Source organism: Scardinius erythrophthalmus (assembly GCF_964197995.2).
Source record: "Scardinius erythrophthalmus genome assembly, chromosome: 1".
In the NCBI taxonomy this organism is placed as follows: domain Eukaryota; kingdom Metazoa; phylum Chordata; class Actinopteri; order Cypriniformes; family Leuciscidae; genus Scardinius; species Scardinius erythrophthalmus.
This window is the reverse complement of record NC_138221.1, coordinates 26,590,528-26,604,931: the sequence shown is the minus strand read 5'-3', so window position 1 is coordinate 26,604,931 and position 14,404 is coordinate 26,590,528. Positions and strand designations below refer to the sequence as shown.

General features: G+C 44.5%; 2 protein-coding genes and 1 long non-coding RNA gene across 3 annotated transcripts in view; 1 reads left to right on the top strand and 2 right to left on the bottom strand.

Moving 5' to 3' along the window:
• The window catches only part of LOC308695541 (uncharacterized protein), a gene marked incomplete at both ends in the record, with an annotated part of 375,246 nt that overhangs the window by 319,912 nt on the left and 40,930 nt on the right, over nt 1–14,404 (bottom strand). The gene's annotated exons all lie outside the window — the stretch shown is intronic.
• The window catches only part of LOC308700695 (uncharacterized protein), a 29,786-nt gene that overhangs the window by 12,743 nt on the left and 2,639 nt on the right, over nt 1–14,404 (top strand). Inside the window, exons 9-14 of the mRNA XM_081382434.1 lie at nt 100–243; nt 464–602; nt 3,439–3,592; nt 6,956–7,092; nt 7,255–7,366; nt 12,736–13,087. Coding sequence (XP_081238560.1) covers nt 100–243; nt 464–602; nt 3,439–3,592; nt 6,956–7,092; nt 7,255–7,366; nt 12,736–13,087 — 1,038 coding nt within the window. The remainder of the gene's footprint in view (nt 1–99; nt 244–463; nt 603–3,438; nt 3,593–6,955; nt 7,093–7,254; nt 7,367–12,735; nt 13,088–14,404) is intronic.
• LOC308700780 lies at nt 639–14,356 on the bottom strand. The gene is made up of 3 exons (XR_014031351.1): nt 14,007–14,356; nt 2,749–2,784; nt 639–2,280 (listed from the first exon to the last, which is right to left on the bottom strand). It is a non-coding gene; the product is annotated as an uncharacterized lncRNA (long non-coding RNA).

Sequence of the window (14,404 nt, the reverse complement as noted above, 5' to 3'; positions counted from 1 at the left end):
TAAATATATGCATAATTTTTTTCATCAAATAAAATTTGACATAAATATGCTATATGTACAGTATAATGCCTTAATTTATTATATTGCCTCTACTTACAGATTGCCATAGTTGAAGGACTATACTATCTCTTCAGGGAGTTGTTACCCAGCCATACAAAAAGATCTGATGACAGGATAATTGAGGACATGGATGTTTTTGAGTATGCCCCAGTTTGCTGGGCCTACCTCATATCTCAAGCAGAGGTATAATTGCATTGTATAACGTACAGGTGTTTTCAAAGAAATGTTTTGACAAGTGTTAGTTAAGTGTTAAAGAAGCATTTCAAGTTAACAACAACATTGCCATTTTTCAGTGTCTTGCATATATTCACCCAAGCGATCGTGTTTTATACCAATATTTCAACAAAACAATGACAGTTAAAAGCATCAGATCATTCAGTGATTTCAGTGTTTCTCCCTGCAGGATATGAGCACAGAACATGAAAACTATGCTTCAATTTCCATGAAGGCACAGTCAACAAATCAGCGTTTTTCTGAGCCGGTGCGTGTAGCAGACGTGCCTGAAGTTTTTGAGAGAGAGTATGTGCTGGATGTCATTAGAGGTAAAAGTCTTCACTTTTCATTTGATTTGTTTATTTATGCTGTATGGCAGGTTAATATACACTGTTAAAAATAAAGGTTTCAAGTGCAAAAGTTTTTTTTTTTGTTTTTTTTGCTGGATGCCATAGGAGAACCCTTTTAAAGGGAAGATTCAGAGTAAAATCAACCTAGGGTCTTTTACACCATGACCACAATTGATCATCTTTTCGTCAATTGTGTGGCGTGAGAGCGTGTGAAAAGTCTCACGGTGAATGCGTGAGTTGGCAGCCCTGACATTATTAGTGGGGTAATTAACGAGATACAGATTTGGAGCCAATAGCGCCTGCACTAAGCCATTTGGCTGATATTTCTAAATAAACTCTAACTTTAATAATGTTCGACCAAGGGAAAAAGGCTTATTGGGGGGTGTTTGGCTCGAGGATTTTACTCTGAACCATCCCTTTAAGCACCCCAAAGAACATTTAGAGAACCATGTATTTAGTGTTATTTTAAAGATCCCAGAAATGGTTATTCACAGCAGTGCCACAAGGAACCACTTACTACCAACACTGTAAAAAAAAAAAAAAGAAAAGGCCAATGATTGTCAGCTATGGCTGCTTAACCAAAGCTATAAAATTCAAGTTCAAATATCCTAATTTAAATAAGTGCAAAAAAAATATTTTACAGACATTTTCATTAAACTTTTTATACAAAAAAACACTGTTGTTTTACAAGTATTTCCTGAATTATCCCTAACAAACACATTCACTGTAAAATGCGAATCTCTTGAATAATGCGAATAACTTTCTCTAAAGTTCTTATAGAGAATTAATAGAGGTTTGCATGATGATTTGAAACTAAGTTTTATTGCAGAAATTACCACAGTGCTGTGATACTAAGCAGATTTTATGAAGTCGTTATGCAGAAAATCTTTTGGCAGGATCATGTAGATTCACTCAGAATCAGTGTATGAATCTCAACAATGGTGACAAAAAAAATAAATTCTGATAAACAGAAACTCTGAACGACAAAAAAATCTTTGTTGATTGCCACCATAGTTGAGATTCATATGATTCTTGATGTCTCTGTGCCTAATAAAAAACATTCTAAACATTTTCTGTATAATGAAAAAGGTCAAAATACTACTGTAATACTGTAAAAGGCTACTGTAAACCATGTTTTTTAACTCTTATTATACTCAGTGATGTCAGTGAATCAGGCTAATAGCCTAAATGATGACAATATCATCACCAGTAAGTGTACGACATCATCTGATCAGAGTTTCTCTTAGACTTTTTGCACTCTTTGCCAAAACAAACATGTATCAGATATCATTATAGCATGGGAAAAAAACTCAAGTTAAAAATTCAAGGGTCAAGAACCATAGACAGTATATAAACTGGACACAGCGACCTCATATGTTTCAACGGAGACAAGTGAAGTCAGTTAGAAGCACTCGCTTCCTGGGGGTCGAGCGTACTGCGCAGACTCAAACTGAGCTTGACGACGTAGATGTGACGTGAGCAACCCGTCTGTCTTCTAGTAGTAACTTGCAGAGACGGAGAGTGTGAGTAGGAGGTGTCCATGAGCTAGGAGCAAGAGAAACTTTTGCTAAGTATTCTGATTAATTATTCTGTCATTTTGCCTCCACATCCCCGATTGCCGGCGAGCTTCTCCTCCTGTCCATACGGTAATTTCCTACTGTGCGACAGAGAGCGCGTGGTTATGACGCAATCGTTAGCCTATTTTTACAAAAATTGCTTCTACGGGGCCATAACATAAGATACAAGGTAATGGAGCCTTTATACATTTTCGTGTTTCTTTATAAATAAATAATGGGCAAATGGAGTCTTTAAACGCCTCAGATGTAAAGTTATTCGCTGTCAAAGTGACGCCAAAATGAATGGGAGTCAATAGAATGCTAACAGCAGGTGGGGGTCCGCTAGCCAAAATTATTAAAAGCCTTTTATTAAATCACAATTTACAGTCCACATATTTAATTCATGAAGAGTGCATTGATTAATTTACCAATAAGAAGTTAAGGTAAGAAAAAAAAAAGTAAATTCCTATAAACGGCATTAAAGGGTCAATTGAAAACCAGACAAGCAGGCTATTCTTGAAGTTATGTGATAGTTCAGCAAATAATGAAAATTGTCATAATTTACTCACTCTGAAGTTGGTCCAAACCTGTATGAGTTTCTTCTGCTGAACACAAAAAAAGATATTTTGAAGAATGTTGGTAACCAAACAGTTAATGGACTTTCATAGTATATCTTTTTTTTTCTTTCAAAAATATGGAAGTCAATGGTTCCCCACAACTGGGCCAGAGTTGAGAAACCCTGCTTTAACTTAAAGGACAATGCCTTGAAGAACCAATATTCTAATCTGAAGAACATGTAATGAAACACCAAGAACTTCTTTAACCTCCAAAGAGCCATTTAGCTCACTCAAGAACCCTATACAATGATAATTGATTCTTGACAAGGCTATTGGCAGAATCAAAGGTGCTGTAAAGAACCATTGAAAAACCTTCAATTTTAAGAGTGTATGTTAAAGGGATTGTTCACCCAGAAATTTAAATTACTCCATGATTTACTCGCCCTCAAGTCATCCTAAGTGTATATGACTTTCTTCTTTCAGCCAAACACAATCAGAGTTATATTAAAAATATCCTGGCTGAGTGAATGGGGGACAAGATTTTGAAGGCCAAAAAAGTGTATCCATCATAAAAGTACTCCACACAGCTTCAGGGGGTTAATATAGGACACTTCAGAAGGAGGAAAATATTCCCCACTCTGTAAACTCTGTCTATCCTATGACAATACTGTATTATTATCTGTTTTATTTTTATCTTTTTAGAGGGAGGAATTATTCCAAACTGCACTGAACTGAACCTTAAAGAGACATCAATCAAAAAAGCCACTGATGTTGAAAAGATTCTGCTCAGTCTCCCGCCATTCATTGAATCCTTCCCCCTTTGGACTGACTGTGATGGTACTACACCTGATTCCAGGTATCACACATTTTCACTGCTGAATAATTTTTTTTAACATTTCTTTTTACAATTGCTGGGACACGTTTCTCAATACTGGGGTCACTTTTTCAAAACTCTTCACAAATTTCTTCTAACCAACTTTCTGCTCGGCACAGCAGTTCATTTCACAGTCAAAATACACTAAAACTACCAAAACAGTTCATTCGTGTCTAAATCAACTCATTCTTCCAGAATAGGCTTTTACCCAACAAACACACTATGCCATTCATAAAACAACAACCTAAAAACATGAACAACAGCTAGCATTATACAATGATTTCCTTTGTTAAAAAAAAAAAAAAGTACAAAACGAGAATGACACTCTCTACAACAGCGATCTCCAATGTGATCCCGGGGGGAGCCTGTGAGTTGCCCGCTAAGCACCTTTTATAAATAGCCATCTATAAGCTCTATAAACTTGCCAATAGCGATCCACTGTAATTCGCGGTCGTGGCCAGCATTTACCCGCTATATATCTATAGTTATCATAAACAGTGTTGGGTGTAACGCGTTACAAAGTAAATAGTAATATTATTACAGTTTTCCCGAGCTAGTTACTTGCGTTACATTTGCCAGTAGCACCTTCATCACACACAAGGCACACAACACAGAGAACAGAAGGGAAGGGGAGGAGGGCGTGAATGGAACAGTGATTGGTCTGGGTTTGGCACGTGGTATCATTTACCATCACCGATTGGTCGACACGCGGCAGTTAAGGCCAATCAGGGATGACTTCCCTAATGAATATTCATGAGTCTTCCCCTACCATCCTGGGAAAAAAAATATAGCGCCCCGGACGCGCGCGCGCAGCCCTTTCACTCTCACCACCTTCAAACAACACGAGCGCTGTATTGCTCTCTCTCCCTCGCGCATATAGTAAAAGGTCGGAAGACCGGTTGTGTTTTATAGACAATTTTGCATATAAATGACTATTTATAGGGCTTGAATTACAACCTGAAACTGCGCATGCGCGGGTAAAACTGCTGGGGTGAAACTGTGCCTCTGCGGCTCTGCAGACAGATATTATTGGGACAGATGGGGAAAAATGGAAGCGTCAACAACGGCAAGTACAAGTACAGTTGTTTGTAGTTATTTGTGCTAGACAGTGCCAGTCTGTTGTTGGCGTAATAAAGACCCTAAAGAACACCCCTCCTTTGTATGTTCTCCCTCCATCTGATGCATCTCAAGCAATTATAGAGTAATTAAGAAAAAAAAATGTAACTAGTAATATAACTAGTAATATAACTAGTTACTTTCTCCAGGGAGTAATAAAGTAAAGTAAGGCATTACTATTTTTGAGAGTAATATGTAATATATTACTTTTTTTGAGTAACTAGCCCCAACACTGATCATAAACTTCGCAGCTTTAAAAAAACAATCATTATTCCTAAATAGCCAATCCGAGTCAGAGTAGGGCAGAATTGTTTTCAAAGTATTTTACACCGCGAGTCTGACAACCGGAAAACACTGCCAAACAAAGAACCGCACGTCGGAAAGCAGTTAGCTTTCATTGTTAACTGTCCTGTCAGATACAGACAGCGATGTTGCCAATGTCATTACTTTTAATTTTGACATGGATCGCGAGCGGGCGCGGGCGCCGTGAGCGCTGAGCGAGCAGGAACGTATAAGTTTTCATCTGGCAGTTATAACTCAGTTACAGCAGCCAAACAAAATCTAAAGTTAGAAATGTAAGGGTCAAGAGCCCAGCTAAAGCAAACACTGAAAAATTACATTTAAATTTTAAACTTAAAATTTGTTCTCCTTCAGTAATTCTGCTTGTTATCATCAGGTGTCTCCAATAATGCTCAATAATCACTCAATTGATCACTTAATTATTTCATTAACTTCAACACTGCTTCAGTGTTACTTCTAACACTGGTGAGTGTGTGTGGACTCATATAAACACTGAGCATTGTTAGTTTAACACTGGGGGTTTAAAATGACAAAAAAAACAATTGACAATAGAGCAATTCCAATAGTGTCCTCACACCATCGGTGCTCAGGCCCTAACTAGAACTAACTGACTAACTGCACATTGCAATTTATAGTCAATGAATACTTTTCATCACTGAATTTTAATCTGTCGGAAACAATCGACTACTCGAGCGTCCATTAAAGTCCGCGTGAACCGGACGTTGCAAACGACTTTTTTCAGTGAAAAGGAATATTTAACAGAGGGCAGGGTTTTATCTAGCGCTCCTCTCCATCTCTCACTCATTACAGACTAACGGTTTGAGGGGAGTGGTTAAGCGTTTCCCAACCCAAGCCGTCAAACCTACGTCATCAGAGATGGAACGCCATTCCAGACCGGAAGTAACTTTTCAGACTTTGATTAAAGATTACGACGGCAAACAATTTTTTTCTGTGGATTAACTTGCACGGATTAATTGTTCACCACAAGACTAGTAATATGCGCTCACAAAGTAAATAGGGTCAATTTTGATTTCATGTCGACTTTAACCATAAATGAATTAAAAATGGTGAACGTCACCAACAGACACCACACGTCAGATGTGTGGAAGTATTTCATCAAGGATGACAAAAATATTGTAATGGCTACCTTATGCGACACACAGTAAACCCTTGTTGTTCCCTCAGCTGCACATAATAGCACCAAACTAATAAAAAACCCAATATATTGACCCACGTTCTGTTTTATATCATGCACCGTGCACGTTTGCGATGACATTAGATGCATGCAAACGCACCAGGGTTCGATAGAATCAAGTTGAGTGTGAAACCATACCAACGCTGCGGGGGGCGCCGGGAACAATCGCGCTCTGGCTCGGACCGCAGTAAACAAGCCCAGTGTGAAAGCAGCCTAAATCAGGGGTGTCCATTCCTGCATGGCCAGAGTTTAGCTCCAACATGTCCCATAAAGTTTCTAGTGATCTTGAAGACCTTGATTACCAGGTTCAGGTGTGTTTAATTAGGCCTGGAGCTGAACTCTGCAGGATTGTGGCCCTCAAGGAGGAGGATTGGACACTTCTGCATTAAATTGGGATGCTGGAGCCTATCCCACTGAGACCCTGGGACAGGCTTTCTCCAGCATCCCTTCAACCTTACCTAGGACAAGCAGTTTGGAAATGGATGGATGGTGTTTTCCTTTTAGACTTTGACTTTTTGTACAATGTTCTTTTTGAACAATGAATGCAGTTTTTGCATCTCTCCCTTGCATTTATTGGTTAATTTTTTAACATACTCTAAATAAAACAAGACCACATTATCTATCACGTCAACATTATCTTACCTTTTTATTAATGAATTTGAGTTTCTTTTTCAGCAAAATAAATAATTATTATTATCCTTAATCCTAATCCTGATAACAATGTGCTCTTTTAGTTTTAACGTCAATCCAGAGGAAACATTTGCCGAAATTAACAAGGAAGTGGAAGAGTATTCTTATTTGGTTGTTACTCCACCACTACAACTCAAGGAGTTTGGAGTAGACCCACCACGCTTGATCCTCCTCAGTCATGGTAACTGATGTCACACACTGTTTACTAATGTATAATGTATAACGTATATAACATATATAAAACGTATATCATTAGAAGTGTTAGAAGAACTGATAGACCACTGGTAATGGTAACTACTAATATTACTCAGCAGGGGTATTAACTAATGTTTTATTGTTACAGAAAAATATGGCATGTACAGCTATAAAGATAAAGGGGCTCAACAAAACGTTGTTGTTTTCGACCCTCTTTCTGGAGAACACATCAGAGTGAACGTAGATGAACTGGCTAATAAGTAAGTATTATTCTTTATTCATCATTTTAGTCAATCGAGCGATAGGCTCACCCCAAAATTTGAGAATTTCTTTGTCCATACAATGGAAATCAATGGTCACAAAAATGGTTTCGTTACCATTTTTTTATATATATATCTTATTTTTTGTAAGTATAAAAAAGTCACACAATTTAAAGCTGCCGTTGGCAACCCTGGAAGATTGAGTGGACTTAGCCAAAATTTTGAATGTTTACAACTCTCATGCCCCGCCCCCACTATCAACGAATACCCTCCCATCAAGTTTGTGCTCGTCAGTGCGTGTGCACCAGATTTTCTGTGAACGCGCCCGTCTCATCAGCATCGATCAACACCATGGAGTACTCGGAGAGGTATGCTGCCCTGGCTAATCTACCCATAGATTGTAATTGCTAATGTCATTTATACTCTAAATGAGCTTATCTGATTTGTTAGTGTTTTGAAAGCGAATCTTTTCCGCCATCACTCTTCGTTACTGCGCGACCTTCAGGCGTGTGCATGTGATTGTAACGTGAGCAACGGGGGAGTGGGATCTGTGGCGTGTGCACGAACTGTGATTGACAGTCAGATCTCACACCCCCCTGCGCTGATTGGACCCGATGATCCGGGAGCGGTGGATTTTTGCAAAACAAATAACACGCTCCAGGTGGAGTTAGAAGCTCTGGTTTTTTTCTAAAACCACCTTATCTATGTTGTTCTGTCAGATTATAGTGTCGATTTCACTGAATATGATCAAAAAAATGTTGCCGATGGCAGCTTTAAGAACTACGCGAGTAAATTATGACAGAATTAGCATTTTAAATATCATTTTAATAATTATAATAATGACAGGGCTCATTTTTATTGTAATCTTGTTGGGGCCTATTTGTTAACAGGTAATTTTGTATTAATAAAATAATTCTAAATACAGCAGCTTCCAATCAGAATCAAGTTGTCATGGTAGTCAAGGAAAGCGAGGATTCACTTGCAGGAAAGGAATTTATTTAAAAAAATAATAAAGAAGAACAGAACAAAAAACTCCCTCGTGGGGGAAAACAAGACAGGCCAAAAACTCAAGAACATAACATGGGGGAAACAGAGACAACGATCCACACAGACTGCAAACAAGAGGGAACTAATAAAGGGAAACTAATCAGGGGGAACAGGTGGGAGAACTCAAACAATAATCAGATAACAAGTAGGGCGGGGCTAACAATAACACAAGCACATGGCTCAACATAACAGACACCCAAGTGCAGAACAAGACAGGACAGACATGTGACATAACCCCCTCCTTAAGGAGTGGCTTCCAGACACTCCACTAGAACGGGGGGGACAGACCAGGGCGGGACGGGAGGGACAGGCCAGGGCGGGACTGGAGGAACAGACCAGGGCGGGACTGAAGGAACAGACCAGGGCGGGACGGGAGGGACAGACCAGGGCGGGACGGAAGAGACAAACCAGGGCGGGACGGGAGAAACAAACTGTCCATCGGGCGACCAGGGTGGAGCAGATTGTCCATCGGGCGGCCAGGGCGGAGACTTTCCCTCGGGCGGCCAGTGCGGAGACTTTCCCTCGGGCGGCCAGGGCGGAGACTTTCCCTCGGGCGGCCAGGGCGGAGACTTTCCCTCGGGCGGCCAGGGCGGAGACTTTCCCTCGGGCGGCCAGGGCGGAGACTTTCCCTCGGGCGGCCAGGGCGGAGACTTTCCCTCGGGCGGCCAGGGCGGAGACTTTCCCTCGGGCGGCCAGGGCGGAGACTCTCCTTCGGGCGGCCAGGGCGGAGACTTTCCCTCGGGCGGCCAGGGCGGAGACTTTCCCTCGGGCGGCCAGGGCGGAGACTCTCCTTCGGGCGGCCAGGGCGGAGACTTTCCCTCGGGCGGCCAGGGCGGAGACTTTCCCTCGGGCGGCCAGGGCGGAGACTTTCCCTCGGGCGGCCAGGGCGGAGAAGACCCCTCGGGCGGCCACGGTGGTGAAGACCCCTCGGGCGGCCAGGGCGGAGAAGACCCCTCGGGCGGCCACGGCGGTGAAGACCCCTCGGCCGGCCAGGGCGGAGAAGACCCCTCGGGCGGCCAGGGCGGAGAAGACCCCTCGGGCGGCCACGGCGCAGGAACTGGAACAAACACCACCGGCTCAGGCACTGGGACTGGCCCCACCGGCTCAGGCCCTGGAACTGGCACCACCGGCTCAGGCCCTGGAATTGGCACCACCGGCTCAGGCACTGGAACTAGTCCCACCGGCTCAGACTCAGACACCACCGGCCCAGGAACAGACATAGACACAGGAACAGGCACAAGAACAGGCACAGGAACAGACACAAGAACAGACACTGGAACAGACACTGGAACAGACACTGGAACAGACACTGGAACAGACACTGGAACAGACACTGGGACAGACACTGGGACAGACACTGGGACAGACACTGGGACAGACACTGGGACAGACACGGGCTCCGGCTCAGGGACAGACACGGGCTCCGGCTCAGGGACAGACACGGGCTCCGGCTCAGGGACAGACACGGGCTCCGGCTCAGGGACAGACACGGGCTCCGGCTCAGGGACAGACACGGGCTCCGGCTCAGGGACAGACACGGGCTCCGGCTCAGGGACAGACACGGGCTCCGGCTCAGGGACAGACACGGGCTCCGGCTCAGGGACAGACACGGGCTCGGGCTCAGGGACAGACACGGGCTCGGGCTCAGGGACAGACACGGGCTCCGGCTCAGGGACAGACACGGGCTCGGGCTCAGGGACAGACACGGGCTCCGGCTCAGGGACAGACACGGGCTCCGGCTCAGGGACAGACACGGGCTCCGGCTCAGGGACAGACACGGGCTCCGGCTCAGGGACAGACACGGGCTCCGGCTCAGGGACAGACACGGGCTCCGGCTCAGGGACAGACACGGGCTCCGGCTCAGGGACAGACACGGGCTCCGGCTCAGGGACAGACACGGGCTCCGGCTCAGGGACAGACACGGGCTCCGGCTCAGGGACAGACACGGGCTCCGGCTCAGGGACAGACACGGGCTCCGGCTCAGGGACAGACACGGGCTCCGGCTCAGGGACAGACACGGGCTCCGGCTCAGGGACAGACACGGGCTCCGGCTCAGGGACAGACACGGGCTCCGGCTCAGGGACAGACACGGGCTCCGGCTCAGGGACAGACACGGGCTCCGGCTCAGGGACAGACACGGGCTCCGGCTCAGGGACAGACACGGGCTCCGGCTCAGGGACAGACACGGGCTCCGGCTCAGGGACAGACACGGGCTCCGGCTCAGGGACAGACACTGGCTCCGGCTCAGGAACGGGAACAGACATCACCGGCTCAGGAACAGACACCACCGGCTCAGGAACAGACACCACCGGCTCAAGTGTGTGTGTAGCCCACACACACCACATGGCTGTGGCCATAATGACCAGTGTCGCGGTCACTGAGGGCTCAGACTCAGGAACAGACACGGGCTCCGACTCAGGAACAGACACTGGCTCTACGGTGACCATCTTGTACGAAGGCACAGTCTCGGCAGGCGTGACGTGAACAGGTTCGGCGGCGGCCATCTTGTCCGAAGACACAGGCTCGGCAGACGTAACGGGAACACTCTCGGCGGCGGCCATCTTGTCCGAAGACACAGGCTCGGCAGGCTTGACGTGAACAGGTTCAGCGGCGGCCATCTTGTCCGAAGACACAGGCTCGGCAGACGTGACGGGAACACTCTCGGTAGCGGCCATCTTGTCCGAAGACACAGGCTCGGCAGGCGTGACGTGACCAGGCTCCGACTGGACAGACGTGACGTGAACAGTCTCTGGCTGGGCAGACGTGACGTGAACAGTCTCTGGCTGGGCAGACGAGACGTGAACAGTCTCTGGCTGGGCAGACGTGACGTGAACAGTCTCTGGCTGGGCAGACGTGACGTGAACAGTCTCTGGCTGGGCAGACGTGACGTGAACAGTCTCTGGCTGGGCAGACGTGACGTGAACAGTCTCTGGCTGGGCAGACGTGACGTGAACAGTCTCTGGCTCCTCCGCAACGGAATCCTCCGGGACATTGGGGAGGCCGGAGGTCTTCCTCCTCCTCCGCCGTCTTCGATGGTGAGGTGCAGGTTCTGGTCTGGACGGAATTAATGGTGGATGGAGCTCTGGGCTAGGCAGCTGCGATGCATTCTCTGGGCTGGGCAGCGGCGATGCATTCTCTGGGCTGGGCAGCGGCGATGCATTCTCTGGGCTGGGCAGCGGCGATGCATTCTCTGGGCTGGGCAGCGGCGATGCATTCTCTGGGCTGGGCAGCGGCGATGCATTCTCTGGGCTGGGCAGCGGCGATGCATTCTCTGGGCTGGGCAGCGGCGATGCATTCTCTGGGCTGGGCAGCGGCGATGCATTCTCTGGGCTGGGCAGCGGCGATGCATTCTCTGGGCTGGGCAGCGGGGCTGCAGGCGGGTCCGATGTATCCCACCGAGCACGATAGTGGAGATACTTAGTGAACCTCGGAAAGTCTAAAATCTCCAGCCCCTTCATCTCCCATCGAGGCAAGGGATCGTCCAAACAAACATTAAATAAGTCCTTAAGGACTATATCCCCAAGCCCGAGTCCCTCTGCTGCCGCGCTGAATCTCAGGGCGAAATCCTTCACCCTGGTCCCCTGCTGTCGGAGAGAAACCAAGTTGCTGACTCTCATGATGCGCCTAAGGTGAGGGCAGGAATCCTTCTGCTGAATCCTCATTGCGGTGGATCGTTCTGTCATGGTAGTCAAGGAAAGCGAGGATTCACTTGCAGGAAAGGAATTTATTTAAAAAAATAATAAACAAGAACAGAACAAAAAACTCCCTCGTGGGGGAAAACAAGACAGGCCAAAAACTCAAGAACATAACATGGGGGAAACAGAGACAACGATCCACACAGACTGCAAACAAGAGGGAACTAATAAAGGGAAACTAATCAGGGGGAACAGGTGGGAGAACTCAAACAATAATCAGATAACAAGTAGGGCGGGGCTAACAATAACACAAGCACATGGCTCAACATAACAGACACCCAAGTGCAGAACAAGACAGGACAGACATGTGACACAAGTATTCCAAAGAGCTGTGTAACAAACAATTATAACAAATACTTATGATTTAGACATGGATTATTATATTGTAATGTTATTAATACATTGTAATGTTATTAATACATTCAATAATTTTCAACAAGGTAAAACAAAAATCTGTAAACCTTTGATATTATTATATGGTTTGGAACAATAGTATTGAACAATGCATAATCTACCAATTGTAATCCACTGTAGAAGTACTGCGTACAACACTGCTGATGTGCATAAATGTTCATATTGTTCTGTAAGCTTTACAAATATCCATGTAACTGGTTTATGTCTCCCTAGACTGAGAGATGTCAGAGACGATCTTACCTTCAAAGTCACTAAGACTCCTAAAGAAGCTGTTGTGGTATGTTTACTATTGTACATAAATATGTCAAAAATAAGTCATGAAATAATGCAATCTGTGTGGCATTTCATTTCTGTAAAGGTACTTCTTGATTCAAGTTCCTCCATGGGTGAGGAGTGTTTTGACAAAGACTGCAAAATGACGAGAATTGAAGCCGTCAAAGAAATATTTGATTGCTTTGCCAACCGATGCATGGCTTATAATTTTGAGCAAGTTATCTGCCTTGTGAAGTTTGACTCTATAGTGAAAACTCTTCATACATTCACAGAAACAGTGGAAACCTTCAAGGTAAAGTGGTTTTAGATTTGAGTTTTTTAATGATTTTTTTTATTATTGTTATTTGATATTATTATTATTATTATTATTATTATTATATATTTAAAATGTTGTTTAGCATAACAATACACAGGTAAGTATATCTTTATTTTATTCATTAAATATAAATCTACACAGGAAAGTGTCACTGTTGACACTTGTGTAATATTCTGACTAGGTGTGAAAAGCCCTTTAAAGGAAAAAAAACAAAAAAACATAATTACATAATTTCCAGCCATCTGGAGCCACTTTATTGTATGATGCTTTAAATCGTGGATGCAAAGAACTTAACCAAATCAGACAGAGATTTCCAGATTGCCGCTGTCGCATTTTATGCCTGACAGATGGAAACGATTGCGGGTGCGTTTTCAGGAACTCTCAGATAACCAGTTTTATGTTACAAAAGATGTATACTTAATCATCTGGTAACACTTTAGATACTGTTCCATCATTAATGAATAACTACACAGGAACAAATGAGTAACGCACTATTAACACTTTAGTAACTACTATTAACTAACAAGAAAGAAGGTAAATTGGCAAGTAATACCACACAGAGGAATGTGTTACTTCACTTATTACCTAATCAATAACAACAATTTTTTCATACCTCCCAGAGGACTTCATATACAGGTTCATAATTAATGTGAATAATGTATAATTAATTCTAAAGCGAGGGTCGTGGTCACCCACCAGTAATGACTCAAATATTACCAAATTCTTGGATCAGTATTCTTAACGTGAAACGCATAACTCTCTACACGGTAAAAAGTGAACGTGCAGTTGTTGCTTTAAAGAGGTATTTCTACTTTCTACCTATAGATTAAAATTTTGTTTTTGTGACCTATTTTTAATAAACTGTTGCTGCAACCATCGTACCAGAACGACTCACCACAAGATGGATCTAGCAGCAAAACCAGACCACAAGTTGATCTCAGCTGGCATCATCTGGGACGCATGGAGCAAACTGTATTAGTTTTGCAAGATGGCCATTGTATTGAAAATGGTGTGGAGGAGTTCCTTTTTCATAGCCACCTCGTGCCTGATAACAATTCTTTACTAAAGGACTGTTTCTGGAGCGGTCTAGATCAGGACATTAGCCTAAATTTGCCATGGGAAGACCCTAGCTGGACCCTGGCACAGTTTATTGACTGTGGCTTGGCGGCCATGATTAAATCCTCCTCCACCTAGAGTCTCCAGACAACATGAATGTCATGCCAGAGTTTCCGGCCCTCAAAAACTGCATGTCTGAAGCAACTAAGGCGTTTTTTGGCATGTGAGATTGGCCTC